Raw genomic sequence first — 14020 nt, 5'->3', positions numbered from 1 at the left:
CTTGTCAACTGAATGTTCAAATGTCTTACCCTCTAACATTGCCTTTGTGTAATTATAAAATAGTTAAGATGAGATAAAACACAAATTCCAAAATATTGAAAAATAATTATTTTCGATTCTTCAAATCTCATAGCTTCAACAAACCCTTTCCAACTACCTAACCACCATATAAACCTTAACCATACGATGGGATCATCAGATAAGAAAAGAAAATCCACAGATGATACTGAATTATCAGAGAAAAAAAAATTAAAATTAGCTAAAAAAGAAGCTAAGAAACAAGCTAAATTAGAAAATAAGAAAGATAAATCATCTGATAAACTAGAGAAACAAGAAAAGAAAAAAGAGAAGAAAGAGAAGAAAGAAAAGAACGATAAAAGCAGTAAGAAAGAGAAAAAAGAAAAGAAAGATAAATCATCAAAAGTAGAACCAAAAGAAGAAGAAGAAGTGAATGAAGTAGAAGAAAAAGAAGAATCAACTAACTCCAATAATACTTCAACAAATTCAAATTATATTCAATCATCAGAATTGACAAATTTATCACAATCAAAAATAGATGAATTTTTATCTACAAATGAAGTAACAATAGAAGATCCTCAAAATTTAAATTATAGACCAATAATTTCATTTAATCAAATAAATTTAAATAATGAAATTTTAAAAAAATTAAATAAATTTTCAAAACCAACACCAATTCAATCAGTTTCATGGCCATATTTAATTGATGGTAAAGATGTTATAGGAGTAGCAGAAACAGGATCTGGAAAAACAATGGCATTTGGAGTTCCAGCAATAAATAATATAATTACATCAAATAATCAAAAGAAAGATCTTAGTGTATTATGTATATCACCAACAAGAGAATTAGCTTTACAAATTTATGATAATTTAAAAGAATTAACTGATGGAACTTCAATATCATGTATTGCAATATATGGAGGAGTATCAAAAGATGAACAAATTCAGAAAATTAAAAAGGGAGTTAATGTAGTAATTGCAACTCCAGGAAGATTAGTTGATTTAATTAATGATGGATTAATAAATTTAAGCAAGATAAATTATTTGGTTTTAGATGAAGCTGATAGAATGTTAGAAAAGGGATTTGAAGAAGATATAAAAAAAATTATTGGATCAACAAATTCAAAAAATAGACAAACTTTAATGTTTACAGCAACTTGGCCAAAAGAAGTTAGAGATTTAGCTAATAATTTTATGATCAACCCAATAAAAATAACAATTGGAGATCGTGATGAATTAAGTGCCAACAAGAGAATAACTCAAATTGTTGAAGTATTAGATGATAAATTTCAAAAAGAAAAAAAATTAATAAATTTACTTCATAAATATCAAGGTTCCAAAGTTGAAAATAAAATTTTAGTATTTGCATTATATAAAAAAGAAGCATCAAGAATTGAATCCTTATTAAAAAGAAATAATTTTAAAGTTGCAGCAATTCATGGAGATTTATCACAACAACAAAGAACTCAAGCATTAGATTCATTTAAATCTGGTTCATGTAATTTATTATTAGCAACAGATGTTGCAGCAAGAGGTTTAGATATTCCCAATGTAAAATATGTTATAAATTTAACTTTTCCATTAACTATAGAAGATTATGTTCATAGAATTGGTAGAACTGGTAGAGCTGGTCAATCAGGTATTGCACATACTTTTTTTACAGAAGATGAAAAACATTTAAGTGGTGCTTTATGTAATATTTTAAGAGGTGCAAATCAAAAAGTTCCTGAAGAATTATTAAAATTTGGTGGTCATACTAAAAAGAAAACTCATTCTGTTTATGGTGCTTTTTATAAAGATGTTGATATGAGTAAAACTGCTAAAAAGATTAAATTTGATTAGAATTAATAGAGGAAGTAGCTTTAGTTATAGTCTAGATGAAATTTGAAAAATGAAATGTTTCAGATCTTTATTAAAACGTAATGAAGTTTCTCTTTTCATGAGTAAAGTAATGACGTGTCCAATACAGGCGGAAGTTTGTATTGCGGTTCAGAGTAAATTTTTATTCAACCGATGGCGAAAAACCAGTAGAAAGTCAGACAATATATGGTTTGATGTAAACTGCTTACACTGTACTCTTACTAATAAGTAAATCAAATGATATCCGTTATCCTATATACAGGATTTATGCTTGCATTTCTTTTTTTTTATTTTTGTTTGACATATTCTGACGTGTTCATATAATTAAGAATAGAATAGTTAGTCTAAGTACAATTGTATAAACCATTAATTATAGACTTGACTGGTATAGTTCTACTTGAGTAATTCACCACAGATATAAACTTAGTTGAGACCATGAAGATACAGTTTAATCGTGTTCAATACCTATAGATACACTAAATAGATTGCATAAACGTAGTACAGATTAAGTAAAAACCGATCGCCTTAGAAAATAAAACGGGTCGAAAAAAGAAATAAACAATCTTAAGATTCTACCTAGATAAATAAAGTGAGTGAAAAATATTTATCAGCTACTTACTACTACTACCTTTATCTTATCTAGTTTTTTACAATCAATTCATACAACGTTACAACCAAAAGGGTTCAACTTAATAATAGATACACTCAATCAATCAATCAATCAACTTAATAAATCACTGTACATTTATAATCATAGACTTTATTCAAATTTTTCAATAGCATAGCATCATAATAACATCACATAATCATACACAATCAAAATGCAAATAATACATTTAATACTACTACTAATCAATTTTATAATCACTTTCATAATAGCATTTGATTCATCTTTACCACATCAACAACAACAACCACAACATCCACATATTTTACCAAAAGCAAAATTTAGTGCATTTGATTCACTAGATTTTTGTTCACAAATTATAACTCCAACTTGTAACACTACATTTTCATATATTGATAACTTAAACAATGAAATAAGACCATATTTATCAAATTTAGTTAAAACTTCATATTTTAAATATTTTAAATTAAATTTAGATAAACAATGTAAATTTTGGAATGCTCAACATTTTTGCGCAACTGAAAATTGTGCTGTTGAAATTTTAGAAGATTTTGAATGGGATAATATAACAAATGAAAATTTAAAACCTTCAAAATTAGGTAAAATTATAACTTCATCATCATTGACTGAAGAAAATTCTATTGAAACAGAAGTACCTGAAACTTGTGAAGATTTAGATTATTCACATATTGATGATGATCATAATTGTGTTTATGTAAATTTATTAAATAATCCAGAAAGATTTACAGGATATGGTGGGAATCAAAGTTTAGATGTTTGGAAAGCTATTTATTCTGAAAATTGTTTCCCCAATACAAATCCAATGTCAATGAAACCAAATGAACCAAAAGAAAAATGTATTGAAAAAAATTTATTTTATAGATTAGTTAGTGGAATGCATGCTTCAATTGCAGTACATTTATCAAATGAATATTTAAATATTGATACAGGAGAATTTTATCCAAATTTAAAAATTTTTATGCAAAGAGTTGGATTATTTAATGATAGATTATCAAATATTTATTTTAATTATGCTTTAGTTTCTGAAGCTGTAGTTAAATTAAATGAAATATTACCAATAAAACAATTTATACAATCAGGTTATGATGATATAACACCATCTGAAAAACATCATTTATTAGAAAATAATAATAACACCACCACCAAGAAAGAAGATGATATTGAAATTTATGATGAATTATTAATTGAAGATATAATACCAGCTTTACAATCAAATACATTATTTAATACAAGTAAATTATTTGAAAATGATCCAAATTTAAAAAATGAATTTAGATCAAGATTTAAAAATATTTCAGCAATAATGGATTGTGTTGGATGTGATAGATGTAGAATGTGGGGGAAAATTCAAATTATTGGTTATGGAACAGCTTTAAAGATTTTATTTGAAAATGATAATCACCAAAATCAAAATTTAAAATTTAAAAGAATTGAAATTGTTGCATTAATTAATACATTAGATAGATTATCAAAATCAATTGAATCAATAAATAATTTTAAAAAAATGTATATGAAACATTTAAAAGATGTTGAATTAGGAATTGTTCAACCAGGAGATTTTGATAATGAAAATAAATTTAAAACAAATCAAGGATTTAATTTCCCATTTGTTAATAGTTTATCATCATCATCTTCATCTTCATTATCATCATCATCAAAACAACTTAAAAAATCATCAACTCAATCAAATTCAAAATCATCTTCCCACAATAACAACAATCAATTAAAAAAACCAACAATAAAAGAACTTTATAAAATTCATCCAAAAGATAGAACATTTAAACAAGAATTTCAATTAGCATTTAATGAAGTTTGGGAAGCTTTAAAATTTGTTTTAACAAGTTATAAAAATTTTCCTCTATTGATGGTTAAAATTTCTTTATATCAATTAAATAATTGGTGGAATGAATTTATTGGTAAACCTCAAGTTTATGAATATAAAAGTCCTATTGATATTGAAGCTGAAAATTATAGTAGATTAATTAATGAATAAAAAAAGTAGACAATCAAAGTACTTTAACTAATCAATCAAGACATTAACTACATTACTGTACATTAAGGATCATATATTACGTTACAATTTTTTTAATTATTTTTTACTTTCTTGAGTTTAATTTATAGATATTTATATATATAGCACATTTTTAAACATATTTAAAATTGTTGAATCATTGACTTTGTTTTTGCTCCCCCAAGATCTCGTTGTGGATAAAGTTGTGTAGATCAATTTGTGGTTTCAGATCTAACAATATTTAGTTTTTTTTAAATTTGGTATGTAAGGCAAATAATTTATTACAATTCCGGTAAATCATTTCAACTCAATAGACCAAACACCTATCATTAAATTGTATCATTTGACATAATTGCATTAAGCCTAAATGAACATAATTGTCATAGCCGTCTAAATCAATCAACTATGAAATTGATAAGGTTGTCACGTATAATTACATGTACAGATGTTTTATTTATATTCTACTATTGATAAATATATTTCCAAATGTATTGGCATATTCATTGAATTACAATAATTCCTATGATTCAAATAACAACAATCAGTCTGAAAATGATTCCAATACTTCATTTTATCAACAACAATTATCAAAATTAATAATAACTAGAATAAATTCATTACATGAACTATCAATCTCAAATTTTACAAATATTAATAAAATATTTAAATTACCGAATAATAAAATTATAATTCATTCAACAAAATTATCCAGTGCAACCACCCCCTTATTTAAAAATAAATGGTTATTGTTAAAATCATCAACACCCACCACAAAACCAATAAATTTCCCAATAACTCAATGTTTAAATAATCAATATGGAGATGGAGGATCAATAGATATTCAATCAACAATAATTACACAATTTATAAACACGGTAGATTTATCTTTGGGATTAAATGTTATATTTTATTATGAACTGATTATACAATCTTGGGAATTAACTCAATCTATTACATGGAGAAATTTATATACTTGTAATGTACCTGATGGATTAATTGGACAAATTTGGATTAGAAGTGAAGTTATAAATTTTGATATTATTGAATTATATAGTTTAGAATTTGGTACTTTACTGAGATTAAGTAATAAAATTTTTGGAATTCGTTTTGGTGGTGATGGTAGAATTAAATTAAAATTTTTAAAACTGTTTCAAAAAATTAAAATGTTTAAACAACATCATCACTTCCATGACAGAATAAATCATATAAAAGATAAAGTGAATGAAGTCAATAAAAACCTTGGTCAGAACCAAAAAAGACCAATTATTTCATGTATTACAAATTTTAAATTATTAGATTGTGGTAGGAAAAAAAGTTATAAAAATTATAATTTAAATATTATTGATATTTAATATTTGATGATAGGTAGAATGGAAATGCAATTCATTCATAGAAATAAAAGATACATAAAATTAATGTAAGAAGATGTAGTTGAAATTTTTATTTCTTCTTGCTTGTCCTTTTTAATAACTTTTGATTGTATTCTATTACCCCCTAACTAATTTGTGGGGTAAAATTGAGGTACAAAAATTTCGTAAATCAAAATTATAATTTAGAACCGAGAATTAACACGAGAGAAAGATAAGAAACAACAAAATAAATAGATAAGATAAATAAGATAAGAAAGTTAAAGACCAAGTTGGAAACCGCTAATTCGAACAGGATCTTACAAAATCAAACCTAATCAAACTTTGTCAATGATTCAAATTAAAGCTTTTATGTTTATTAATTAATTATAAAATTTTTTTATGATAAAGTCTAGCAAATGGATTAGTATGTAGATAAAATAACCAATAAATCTATCAATTTACTCTAACAGTTGCGTTCTTAAGTCTAAGTTATTTAGATAACTTTTGTTTATAATTTTTTGATTTTAATTTTTTATCTTTAATTGATTTATATTGCTTGTTCTTATAATTTAAAGATCTTAAATATTCATCATCATTTTTAAAAGGTTCAAAATTAGTTGAATCTTCTAAATGTTCTAAATCTTTATCACCATCTTTGGTTCTGGTCAAAACATTATATTGATTATTTAATATTTTACCTTTTGATGGTTTTGATTTAAATTTATAATTTCCTCCAATACTATTGGTAGTTTGTTGTTTTTTATTTTGTCCTAATAATGCTACTTCTGCATAACTTAATTGTTTAGTTTGAATATCAATAAATTCTTCTTCTTGTTCTCCTTCTCCTCCTTCTTTATCTTCAATATTTTGATGATGTTCTTTCATTAATATATTAATTAATTTATTATCATCATTTGATATATTAAAAGATTTTGGTATAGTTGATGGATCAATTGATGTTGTTTGTTTAGTTTGTGGTTTTTTAAACCATGTTGGAATTAAATATGATGAATAGGAAGAAGTTTTAAACATAACTAATTTAAAGGTTCTATATTTAGTGTGTAATTGTCTTTTTTAGTCTATTTGATGAATTGAAATCAATTTAATGAGTCCAATTGTAATGTATGTAGTCTATGAAGGTTGTAATTGTTGAATGAATAGCAAAAATTAAAAAAAATGTTGAATTAAGATATGTCTGTTGTAAAATTGTGGTAAATTTAGATCTTATAAATCTTGATGGGAATTTACGGAATTTGTAAATAATAATAATAATAATAAAGATAACTTTTGAAAAGTAGTTTATTAAAACAATTTAATGATTAATAAATGGTTGAAATTAAAAGTAAGTTTGAAATAAAATGAGAAATAACTAGATTGAAATTGAGTGTTGTTTTAAGCTTGTATGGATAGAATATAAGTTGTAAAATGTAAATTTGTTGATAGTTGGAATTCCATTATATTTATATATTCTTAATAGTTAACTACTATAACTGTGTGTGTCATAGTAAATAGATTAGATAAGAAGAAACTATAATAATTATTATTATATACAGGATTAAACTATTGATTAGCACATGTTTAAATTCGGTTTGTTTATACTTTAATTAATCTAAACAGAATGACCCAAATAAAAGTGACCAAACCCGTGTTTTACGAAAGAACAATATATATATGTAAACAACCGAATTAAATATTATGTCATTTGTATATTATACATCTATGACCATTGAATCTTAGCAGATTGTACTATATAATCGCGTTTATTGATTATAGACACGTTGTTACTCATTTAGTTTCACTCAAAGTTTCCTTCTTGGAACTCGAGACTGGTAATATGTTGTGTTAGTTTGTTGAGAAGGCAATATGCTATTATTCTCTACCCCACGAAATACTGTAATATGTTTGTTGTTGTTAGGTTGAGTCAAAAAAAGACTCAATACATACATTATGTATCATTATTTAAAATTAAGTATTCTCGTATTTGAACAAATCAATCACTCATTTTTTCGTCGAATTTATTAACACTTTCGATAGAATAGCAATAACAATCAACAATCAACTAAATAGAATAAATAATTCACCAAATAAGGTAAATCAAATAGCAATGAACAAATGTTTCAGTTTATATAATAAATTCTGAATCTTTTCATTCCTTAATTTTAATAACATTTTCAACCAACATAATTACAATCTACATGAGTAAAGATCTGTTTGCTATTCTTATTAAAACTTTAACAAGGTTCAACATTTTTTTTACTCCTTAAGGAGTAATAAGGCTCATATAAAATGCTCATATTTTCTTTGCAATTTTCAACCAAATATAGAAAAACCTTATGAATAAAGATTATAAATCACAATCGTGTTTTAATTCAATTCAAAGATTTATTTGGCATTGCAATATTATGTCATACTTTGAAACTTACTAGACATGCACTCAAATGTTGGTCTACTTCATCTCATTACTAATAGCACATACTAAATGGTCACTTAATTTCAAAGAATCTTATCGGAGAATTTTTAGAGCACATTGGATATGTTTATATTATAAGCGTTATGGATAGATTTATTGTTGTAGCTCATTTTAATCACATTAGAATCCTAACTTTGTTAAAGTTTCAGTAATTGCGAGCAGTTCTTTTTCATGTATCTTGTAAAAATGTTAGTTGGAATACTAGTTTTCAGGTTTTGTGAATGATCAAGGGTTAAGAATTAAAAATTAGCTTTATAAAAATGAAATCTTCAGATAAGTAGGTCTTCAACTGCTTGAGTATTGTCAAATCTGAAAGTGACTGGTACGTATTTAACAGGTTAAATTAAATAACATCCACTCATCAATTTTTACGATTTTATATCATAAAGAGCAGTATTACAAAATAGCACACTGTATTTAAATTGGTAAATCTGAGTACGTTGGATTGAAATATTCGTGAAATATTACCCGTTGGTATTTACAATGTTCCAAATTGAATTACACTTATAATCCATAAGCAACTACAATTCGTAAATAATAATTTCTTCAACGAGCTCAGATTTGCTAGTTTATATGAACCTAATTTAGAGATAAAGTTATTAATTCATACGGAATTATTAATCAATTTTATAAAATCCAACATTTCAAAAGATTGAGAAATCAAATTTATATTTTGGTCCTAATTCAAAGTCAATAACAATTTGGTTAGATTAGCCCATTTCCATAATTAAGATGCATATGAATCCAGTAAGTTTCCATATCAATAAAATAATTGTTTCAAAACGATTCAGAATCAGACTTTTATCAATTGAATATGGTCCAAAATATAAATTTGATTATTTGATCATTTGAAATGTTGATAATATTATTTGTCTTTTATATCGATAAATCAACACGTTATTAATACTATTGGTACCCTATAATTATGATATTATTATTGAATAATCGTGGTTCCTATTGAAGAGTTTTTTAAACTCAAGATCTATAATCATTTAATAATGTCATAATCATGTGGTACCAATGACGAAAATTTGTTTTGATAGCAATTATTCTTTAAAATAGTTTTATCAGCAACGTTACTGGTATAAAAACTTTCCCTCTCTTAGGTTTTTAATGTACACAACCCTTCATTAACAAGTTTGAAGATGTCAAGTGAATTAGGAACCAGCAGGGTTGTTTTGCATGTTGTAATTAATTTGATTTGATCATGTCCAAGGTTCCCTTGGCAATAATATACAGATAAAAAGGTACTTAGAATTCGTTATTCTGAGTACCTCTTATATCTGTATATTCTCTCACATTGAACTGGAGGGAACCTTGATGATTCATGCTTTGTTTTTTTGATAATAAAAATTTCTGAAATTTTATGGGTATCATCATCTTTTCTTTTAATTTGATTTTTTGTTTCCGTTTTAATGATTAAAGCAGTACATATTTTATAACACTTCAATCATCAAAACGAAAATACAAAAAATCAAAAAAAACGAATAGATGTAGAAACACATAAAAAAATTGTGGTGGAGGTTTGTTAATACAAGCAAAATAGACCTCTAAATTTTGATATCAGCTTCTTTGAACCAATTCTCATAGGAAGAAAGTCTCTCCAAAATTTTGGACAAAAAATATCAGATTGATTTGGTGAACCATATTTGATTCTTTTGATTCTAATTTTAAACAGTGATAGTCAAACGAATAAATACCTTGAATTGAACAAACCAATAATTCTCTCATGGTAAATTTGACACTGAAAAGTCCACAACATCAACTAAACTTAATTTGAAATTTGCATAAATGGCTGACGTATTAATGGATTGAATGTACCGATATATTTTGAACCTATGCTTGTAGTCCAGTTACCATTAATTGTCAATACGTCTATTTTTCGTTATGGTACTTGTCTATGATGAAAGAAGTTGATGTGAAATATATCATCACTAAGTGATATGTCGAATCTTTTTTTTAATCTTAGAATAGATAAACAAAACCGAAAAGAAAAAAAGTTTAATTTTTACAACCAAATCAATCAATCAATAGCCACACATAAATACACAAATAATTCATATAAACTCATGAAATTTAAACTTAACATATACATACCGAATCTATAATATTTAAAAATTCAAATCATTCCAACTACACCAAGAAAATAAAAGTTATGGATGGATGGAGTGAGGTAGCTAGAATACCATTAATAAATAATAATAAATTAAATACAAATTCAAATGGTATAATTGATGAATATCAATCAATTAATATAACTTCTTTAAAATTTGATACTACTCAAAATTTAATATGGTGTGGAGATTCTCAAGGTTATACAAGATCAGTTACTATAGGTCAACAAAATTCACCTTTTCATTTTCAATTATTTCCTTATACTAAATTTCAAACAAATATTCAAAATCAAAAAATTTTACAAATATTATCTCAAAAAGATGGAATATTATCGTTACTGGAAGATCAATTGACTTTTAATAATAGAAGAGGATTAACAAAACAAGCATTTAATGCGGAGTCTTTTACCGAAGGAGGAGATAATTTTAAGAATTTAAATGCAATGACATTTAATTGTAATTCAACTAATGATATAGTTTTGGGAAATGATTCATCATTATTAAAAATTGATTTAAATAAACCAACTACATTAGATAAATTAGATCATCAAGGTAAAATCACTCTACTAAATTCAACACCAAGATTTTTAACTTTAGCAAATGGTAATGGATCATTAGAATTATTTGACCCAAATTCAAATTCAAGTTTGAAAACATTTTCAGCTCATAATGGATTAATTACAGGTTTAGATGTTAGAGGAAATTATATTGCAACTTGTGGTTATTCAATAAGACCTAAAAGATATCATTATAATCAAACACCAGAATATTTAGTTGATCCATTAGTTAATATTTTTGATATAAGAACAATGAGAGCAATGGCTCCAGTACCATTTGCAGCAGGTGCATCATCAATTAGATTTCATCCAAAATTAACAAATATTATAATTGCAGCTTCTCAACATGGTCAAATACATTTTATTGATATATTTGATCAAACAAATGTTCATTTATATCAAGCTGATTTATCTTTAAATCAACCTCAATTATCATCTTCAATGAAAACTGCAAAATTAAATGATTTAAATATAAGTGAAAATGGTGATTTTTTTATGTTTAATGATGGATATTCTAATTTACATTTATGGTCAATTACAAATTCAGGATCATTAAATAAAAATTTTGTAAGTTTTCCAACAAATATAGAAAAACCAGATATTATTAATGGTACTGTTGCATCTGGTGAAAATGCATATATTGATATTGATGATAATATCACTCCATTAAGTTCAGTCGGTATGCCATATTATAAAGAATTATTACTATCAAACTGGCCAACAGATTTAAAATTTATAAAAGAAACTGCAAAATTACCAAATAAAATTGATGATGAATTATTATTAAAAAGTGAACAAAATCCTGGAAAATTTTTAAAATATGATGAATTAAAATATGGACCTGGAAATCTTGAAACTCCATATTATTCTATAGCTCATACTAAAGATACTCAAATCCCTCAATTTCTTAGCGAACGATCAGATGATAATAATCATAGAAAGAAAAGTTTATCAGATGATATATTTGAAACATCAAAAGATTCTAAAATCCCCAATTTTTATTCAAGATTACAAATTCAATATTCAAAATTTGGTGTAAAAGATTTTGATTTTGCTTATTATAATAAAACTGAAAATTATTGTGGTTTGGAAAATCATAGTGATAATTCTTATATAAATTCATTATTACAATTATATAGATTTCAATCAATTTTTTATAATAAAGTTGTTCAATCATTAAATAAAGAATGGTTACCAAATGATTTGAATACAATTGAAAATAACCCCGAGGGTTCATCAATTTTAAATGAATTAGCTTATTTATTTGATATGATGTATAAAGCAAAATCCAAAAATGTTAAAACATCAAATTTTAGTCAAGTTTTAAATCATGATAAAAATGCAAGACATCTTTTAAATTTTAATGAATTAATGAATTTAAATTCTCAAGAAGTAAGAGAATTAATAATTTCATTTAATCATTATCTTTTATTAAAATTAGATCAAGATTTTAAAAAACAATTTGATACAACTTTTACAATAACTGAATTTTTTTATCAAATTGAAACTAAAGGAAATTTACCATCATGTGATTTTCATACAAAACATGGTGGCACAATGTTTTCATTAGAATTAATTACTCCACCAAATAATATGTTAAATAAAATGAGTATATTAATGAATCCAAATCATCAACAACAACCAACAAATATAGCAAATATTAAAAAAAATTTAAATATTTTAACATATCTTGATTATTCATCAAATCAATTTAGAACAGTACCATGTCATAAACATAAAGATAATTATCCTCATACTTTAGAATTTAAAACAAGTATAACTAAATTACCTCCTGTATTAGTGATAAATGTAAATTTAACAAATGAAGAATTTAAAATTATAAATAATTTAAAACAATGGTTAGTACCAGAATTTTATGCAATAAAGACTATAAATAATGGATATACTTATAAATTAAATCCACCACCATCAACAAATAATAGTAATTATAAAAAATATGAATTATTAGGTTATGTATGTGAAATAAGTCATCAAACTGATACATCAAGAATAGAATCAAATAATTTAGTATCATTTATAAAAATTAATAATTCATGGTATTTTTTTAATGATTACTTAGTTATACCAATAGATACAAAGGAGGTTTTTAATTTAACTTATTCATGGAAAAAACCAGTAATTATAATATATCAAGAACAAACATCAATACAAAAATTTGAATATTTTAATTTTAATACACAAAAATTTAAAGGAAATAGTTCAATATTATATAGAGATCATTTTATTGGAACAATAAAAGAAAATTATAAAAAGGAATATAAGCTCCTTACAAGACAAGAAGCTCCAGAACCTGGTACATTAGTTGCAATAGATGCAGAATTTGTTACTTTAAAACCAGAACAAATTGAAATTTCATATACTGGATATAAAAAATTAATAAAACCAAAAGAATTATCATTAGCAAGAGTTTCAGTATTAAGAGGTGATTTAAATTTACCTTCCACATTATTTGGTGAAGCATTTATAGATGATTATATAGCTCATACTTCACCAATTTATGATTATTTAACAAATTTTAGTGGTATTGAATCAAATGATTTAAATTTAAACAAATCCACCAAAAATTTAGTTACTTTACAAACAGCTTATAGAAAATTATGGCTCTTACTAAATTTAGGAGTTATATTTGTTGGTCATGGTCTTTATAATGATTTTAGAATTATAAATTTACAAGTTCCAACAAATCAAATAAAAGATACATCAGAATTTTATTATAAATCAAATTTTAAAAGACAATTAAGTTTAAAATTTTTATCTTATATTGTTTTAGGATATAAAGTTCAATTAAAAAATCATGATTCTATTGAAGATGCTAAAACTGCTTTATTATTATATAAAAAATATATTGAATTAAATAATCAAGGAAATTTTGAAAATATGATTAATCATATTTATTTTGAAGGTAATAAATTAAGGTATAAAGTACCTACATAGACAATTTTGTATTATAATAATTAATAAATGAAAATAA

General features: G+C 24.5%; 5 protein-coding genes across 5 annotated transcripts; 4 read left to right on the top strand and 1 right to left on the bottom strand. All coding sequences in view use genetic code 12, as the record gives it.

Annotated features, from left to right (window-relative positions):
• Nucleotides 1-186: 186 nt before the first annotated feature.
• Nucleotides 187-1860, top strand: DBP3 (RNA-dependent ATPase; the record flags this gene model as incomplete). Its single annotated transcript, XM_051758870.1, has 1 exon — nt 187-1860. One exon carries the CDS (start codon nt 187-189, stop codon nt 1858-1860), a length of 1674 nt encoding a protein of 557 aa, XP_051613239.1.
• Nucleotides 1861-2699: 839 nt separating this feature from the next.
• Nucleotides 2700-4520, top strand: ERO1 (ER oxidoreductin; the record flags this gene model as incomplete). The annotated part of the gene is made up of 1 exon (XM_051758869.1): nt 2700-4520. One exon carries the CDS (start codon nt 2700-2702, stop codon nt 4518-4520), a length of 1821 nt encoding a protein of 606 aa, XP_051613238.1.
• Nucleotides 4521-4975: 455 nt separating this feature from the next.
• KGF55_004010 (uncharacterized protein) lies at nt 4976-5890 on the top strand (the record flags this gene model as incomplete). Its single annotated transcript, XM_051758868.1, has 1 exon — nt 4976-5890. The coding sequence occupies one exon, from the start codon at nt 4976-4978 to the stop codon at nt 5888-5890; it is 915 nt and encodes a 304-aa protein (XP_051613237.1).
• Nucleotides 5891-6376: 486 nt separating this feature from the next.
• On the bottom strand, nt 6377-6919 carry KGF55_004009 (uncharacterized protein; the record flags this gene model as incomplete). The annotated part of the gene is made up of 1 exon (XM_051758867.1): nt 6377-6919. One exon carries the CDS (start codon nt 6917-6919, stop codon nt 6377-6379), a length of 543 nt encoding a protein of 180 aa, XP_051613236.1.
• Nucleotides 6920-10512: 3593 nt separating this feature from the next.
• Nucleotides 10513-13983, top strand: KGF55_004008 (poly(A)-specific ribonuclease; the record flags this gene model as incomplete). The annotated part of the gene is made up of 1 exon (XM_051758866.1): nt 10513-13983. The coding sequence occupies one exon, from the start codon at nt 10513-10515 to the stop codon at nt 13981-13983; it is 3471 nt and encodes a 1156-aa protein (XP_051613235.1).
• Between the last annotated feature and the right edge of the window lie 37 nt (nt 13984-14020).

This window comes from Candida pseudojiufengensis (genome assembly GCF_024610245.1).
Source record: "Candida pseudojiufengensis strain CBS 10847 chromosome Unknown scaffold17, whole genome shotgun sequence".
Classification (NCBI taxonomy): Eukaryota; Fungi; Ascomycota; class Pichiomycetes; order Serinales; family Debaryomycetaceae; genus Lodderomyces; species Lodderomyces pseudojiufengensis.
Note: the sequence above shows the minus strand (reverse complement) of the source record. Positions and strands in the feature narration are given on the sequence as shown.